The 5,151-nt window shown below is 58.4% G+C and overlaps 1 protein-coding gene across 1 annotated transcript; it reads left to right on the plus strand.

Annotated features, from left to right (window-relative positions):
• The first annotated feature begins 710 nt into the window (after positions 1-710).
• Positions 711-4,557, plus strand: PCBD2 (pterin-4 alpha-carbinolamine dehydratase 2). The gene is made up of 4 exons (XM_078613325.1): positions 711-850; positions 2,245-2,397; positions 3,694-3,774; positions 3,905-4,557. The coding sequence occupies exons 1-4, from the start codon at positions 782-784 to the stop codon at positions 4,076-4,078; spliced, it is 477 nt and encodes a 158-aa protein (XP_078469451.1). The 5' UTR covers positions 711-781; the 3' UTR covers positions 4,079-4,557.
• The last annotated feature ends 594 nt before the right edge of the window (positions 4,558-5,151 follow it).

Below are 5,151 nucleotides of genomic sequence, written 5' to 3' on the forward strand. Positions count from 1 at the left end.
ACGTCGAGCGGCATGGTGACACGTGCTCTGCGATCCGCGCGGTGTTTCCACGGTCGCGTCCTTTGATTCAAGCCCCGTCTGTCGGTCGGATGGAAATCGTCACGTGTAGTTGCAGTGCGCTTTCTAAATCCTCGCTGCGGAATAGAAATGTTTTACTGGTAGGAACACCAGCTCACAGGGGATTATTGTGTCCGTCCGTCGTGCAGGGAAGGGCTGGGTGGGGAGGGCTGGGTGGGAAGGGGAGGGTGGGGGGGGGGCTGGGTGGGGAGGGGAGGGTGGGGAGGGGCTGGATGGGGCTGATTGGGGAGGGGAGGGTTTGCATTGACTACAATACCTGCGGTTGGAATGCAAACAAAAAACACAACTCTGATGATGTATGCACTGTCCTTGAAATTGATTGGTCCACACCCGAGACAGCTTTTCTTAGAGCCTAGTCTCACATGGTGTTGGACCAGATGACGCCAAAAGGCGCAGAGTTATGTTTTTTGTTTGCATTACGACCGCAGGTATTGTGGTCTATGCAAACATGACTCCTTGTAAAAAAAGGTGTCAGTTTTGTTGCCAGATAAAAGGGTAAAAAAACAATTATGAACCACTGGTGTAGTGTAAAAAAAAATATAAAAAATATATAAATCTATCTGTCTGGAGGTTTTTTATCATCGATTTGAACGGGGAATTTCCCTCTGACCTGGCAACGCGTGACACGCAAGTCTGAGCCAATCTCCATCCCTCCCACCAGGGGTCGTGCAGTGGGTCCCCTTTGCTGATCCCTGCCCCCCCAATGCGCTCCCTGCTCCGTCTCGCCGTCTACAGGGGTCCGGGCCCCCTCTGCAGAGCCCCCAGGACCATGGTGAGCGGGGGTCTGGGGGTCCCCTCGATGGCTTCAGGGGTTCCGCGTGCGCTCCACGTGGTTACCCCCAGGACGCACGTGGGGGTCGAGGAGCGGTGGGTGTAGTGGTTAGCGCTACGCTGCGCTTCGAACCCGGTGACCCGAGTTCGATTCCCGCTCACGGCCAAACACCGCCGGCGACGATTATCTGAACCGGTCCTGGGCATCTGCTAGGTCGACTCAGATTCAAATGAGTACCTGGTGCGGTGTGTAGTAAACATCGCCACTGGGGAGACAAAGGCGGTCGGGCGTGGTGCTGGCCACCCACCCCCTCGTGTCGTGCCGACCTCTGTATAGGTGCTCGCTAACAGCACTTGCCCCTACAGTCTGTTAAGGCTACACGGGGGATCTTTGTGCGTTTGTATATATATACAGTATATACAGTACTTGTAAGGTTGACACTTCGTTATTTGCATGTATTGAGCTAATGTGGGGTGAGTGTGGTTGGGGTGAGCGTGGTGGGGGTGAGTGTGGTAGGGGTGAGTGTGGTTGGGGGTGAGTGTGGTTGGGGTGAGTGGGGTAGGTGGTGAGTGTGGTGGGGGTGAGTGTGGTTGGGGGTGAGTGTCGTAGGGGGTGAGTGTAGTGGGGGTGAGTGTGCTTGGGGTGAGTGTAGTGGGGGTGAGTGTGGTAGGGGTGAGTGTAGTGGGGGTGAGTGTGGTAGGGGTGAGTGTGGTTGGGGTGAGTGTGGTAGGGGTGAGTGTGGTAGGGGTGAGTGTGGTTGGGGTGAGTGTGGTTGGGGTGAGTGTGGTTGGGGTGAGTGTGGTTGGGGTGAGTGTGGTTGGGGTGAGTGTGGTAGGGGTGAGTGTGGTAGGGGTGAGTGTGGTAGGGGTGAGTGTGGTAGGGGTGAGTGTGGTTGGGGTGAGTGTGGGTGGGGGTGAGCGTGGTAGGGGTGAGTGTGGTTGGGGTGAGTGTGGTTGGGGTTAGGGCTAGTTTGGTTATGTGTTGTGTCGAGCTGAAATTCACGGTGTGATGCACTCAGTCATGGGGGCGGGGGGGTTGCAGTATGTGACCATACTTCACCAAGCCCGGTCAGTGAAAGTCGGGGGTGTGGTGGAGGCGGGCATGGGCTACCGTGGTCGAGTGTGCAGCGTTGAGTGGTTGCCAGCTGGGCCCCACACCCCCCAGAGGGAGTGGAACGAGGGCAGCAGCCTTGACACGTGGCCCACTCCCTCGTTGGGTGACAAATCACGACGAATGCCACGGACGAGGCGACCGAACATCGACCAATCGTCGACCTCTCTCGCTCTCCGGAGCAGCGGCCACAATCCACGACCCGTGATGCTCTGAGCCTCCCAGACGAGGCGTGGTGGGCCCGGCCCTGACCTCCCTCGGTGCCCCCCCCCCCCCCTGTCCAGGCCTCGGCACCGCGGCCCCCGGCGGGCCGGCCCGGCCTCCTTGGGCCCGAGGAGCGAGAGGAGAGGCTGGCGGAGCTCGGCGAGGCCGGCTGGACGGTGGCCGAGGGACGTGACGCGCTCACCAAGAGGTTCACCTTCGCCAGCTTCAACCAGGCAGGGGCTCATCGGCTGTTTATTTTGTTTAGCGGGTTAAGGCCGCAATGAGCTGTTAGAGCTCATTTTGTAGAAGCGACCTGGCTGTCGCAAATGACGGCTCAAGCAAGTGGCTCGTCGTCACGTGGGGATGTAAAGCAGCCAAACAGTCAGAACGAGTGATGTTGGTTCTAAATGTGGGGGGGGGGGGGAAACCGGAGGACGCGGAGAAAAACTCACGCGACCACGGGGAGAGAGAGAGAGACACGCAAACTCCAAATATACAGCAGCAGGCGTCAGGGTCGGGATCGAACCCACGACCTCCTGCGGACCAGGCGAGGTAGTTAACATCGCCTAGCCATCGTAGCGCCCAGTGCATGCAGAGAGGAAGCCATGCACGGCTACAGAGCGCAGCACTGCCCACCTCCTCCCCACACTTCACTTTATCCACCCACCGTGTGTGTGTGTGTGCGGGATGCTCACAACAACGAGTGGAACACTGGGCAGTTAAAATGCAGCAAGGTGGTGCATTTGTTCGTCATCTCGCTCAGTCAATCCACGACACCTGGGTCTGTCCCGTGACCTCCTGCACCTAGCCTGGCACAGCAGTCAACCCAAGACACCTGGGTTTGTCCCGTGACCTCCTGCACCTAGCCTGGCACAGCAGTCAACCCAAGACACCTGGGTCTGTCCCGTGACCTCCTGCACCTAGCCTTGTACAGCAGTCGACCCAAGACACCTGGGTCTGTCCCGTGACCTCCTGCACCTAGCCTAGCACAGCAGTCAACCCATGGCACCTGGGTCTGTCCCGTGACCTCCTGCACCTAGCCTGGCACAGCAGTCAACCCAAGACACCTGGGTCTGTCACGTGACCTCCTGCACCTAGCCTGGCACAGGAGTCAACCCAAAACACCTGGGTCTGTCCGTGACCTGTCAGCAGGGAGCCTTCCACACTTCACTTGCCAGCCTGAAAGTGCACCTAGCCTGGCACAAGCGCTGTTGTGATGTGCGCCTGTGGGTTGTGAGTGCATGTGTGAGGAGCGGTAGTGCGGTGATCAGCGCTGACCACCCGGCGACCCGAGTTCTGCTCACGGTCAACACCAGTGACGCATATCGAGACTCATCATGTGACTCGCCTAGGTCAACGCAGCCTTAAATCAGTACCCGGCGCTGATGAGTGCAAACATCAGCGCTGGGTCGACAAAGCGGGGCGAGCGACAAACACCCCCCTCGTGAGCCGTGGCGTTTCTTTGTTGTTGCCCAACGGCACTTGCCCTCTTGAGGCTACCTGGGGGATCTTTGTTTTTGTGCGAGCAGGCGTTTGGGTTCATGACGCGCGTCGCGATGCAGGCCGAGAAGATGAATCACCACCCAGAGTGGAGCAACATCTACAAGCAGGTGAGGCACCACAGACACCCACCCCGCTCACCACCATCCCTCACCACGATCCATCAACTCCCTCTCACCACCATCACCCCTCGCCCCCTATCACCACTTGCCCTCAACCCCCATGACCCCTGACCCCTAGGTGAGCGTGACCCTCACGTCGCACGACTGCGGTGGGGTCACGGAGCACGACGTGCGGCTAGCTCGCTTCATGGACAGAGCAGCAGCCGCCACCACCACCGCCACCACCGCCACCACCACCACCGCCACCACCGCCACCACTGCCACCACCGCCACCACGGCGACGACGACGTGAAGAGGGGGCGGCACACGAGCTCTGTGTGCCCACGAAGACAACGATCGCGATGAAGATGATGATGGTGGTGACAGTGACGACGACGATAAGCATGATGCCTGTGATGATGTTAACACTGCAGTGATGGTGATGACAGTGACGATGATGACGAAGATGATGACGACGACGACCACCACGATATGACAACGATGAATCGTATGTTTGACGATGGCGATGATGACGACTGATGATGGTGATGCAAGCGATGGAACCCCGTGGGTGATGCCGTGCTCAGGTGAACACCAGTGACAGCGGGCGTGAGATGGTGGCGATAATAGTGATGCCAATGATGATGTCGAAGGTGACGATGGTAACCAAGATGATGACATCATGTCAGTGGTTGGTTGATGGTGACAGCCGTGATGATGGTGATTTGACCGGACGCTACAGACGTTTTCACGATATTTTCCTTCTTCACAATAAATTGAGATGCTTGCTTTCGTCGGGAACTCCCTTGTCACTCCACTGCTGGATGGACGCCTCCTCGCTCCCACCTCTTCGATCACGGCGGCTCTTTGAACATTCTTCGCCGCGCTGGGCGCTGATGGTTTGTTGGTGAAGCGGAAGGCCCGGTGACCGGTCCAGATGCCGCTCGCCCTTGTTGCACACAGGGGATTATTCTGTCCGTCCGTCGTGCAGGGAGGGGCTGGGTGGGGAGGGGCTGGGTGGGGGGTGGGAGGGTGGGGCTGGGTGGGGAGGGTGGGGCTGGGTGGGGAGGGGCTGGTCACCCCGTGGTGCCCTTATGAAACTCAACGTTTAACCTACTCACGCCGGCTTGTGCCCGCCCTCACAGTCAGGCATATTTGCGGAATACACCACGCCGCCGTTGACCCTGGCCATTGACCGAGCAACCCAACGCTCCTACCAGCTCCCTCCGCAGGAATGTGTTTTTGTTGTTGAAAAACCGGTAACCGCATGGGTGGGAAAAACCGGTTCAAACCCAGTTTTGCCGCACTTATAAAGAGAACGTCTCGCGCCAGACGCAATCGCGAACTGTCCCCGCATTTTTTGAAGCGTGGAACGAGGGCGAATGA

Source organism: Lampetra planeri, chromosome 41 (assembly GCF_965212315.1).
Source record: "Lampetra planeri chromosome 41, kcLamPlan1.2.h2, whole genome shotgun sequence".
Lineage (NCBI taxonomy): Eukaryota > Metazoa > Chordata > Hyperoartia > Petromyzontiformes > Petromyzontidae > Lampetra > Lampetra planeri.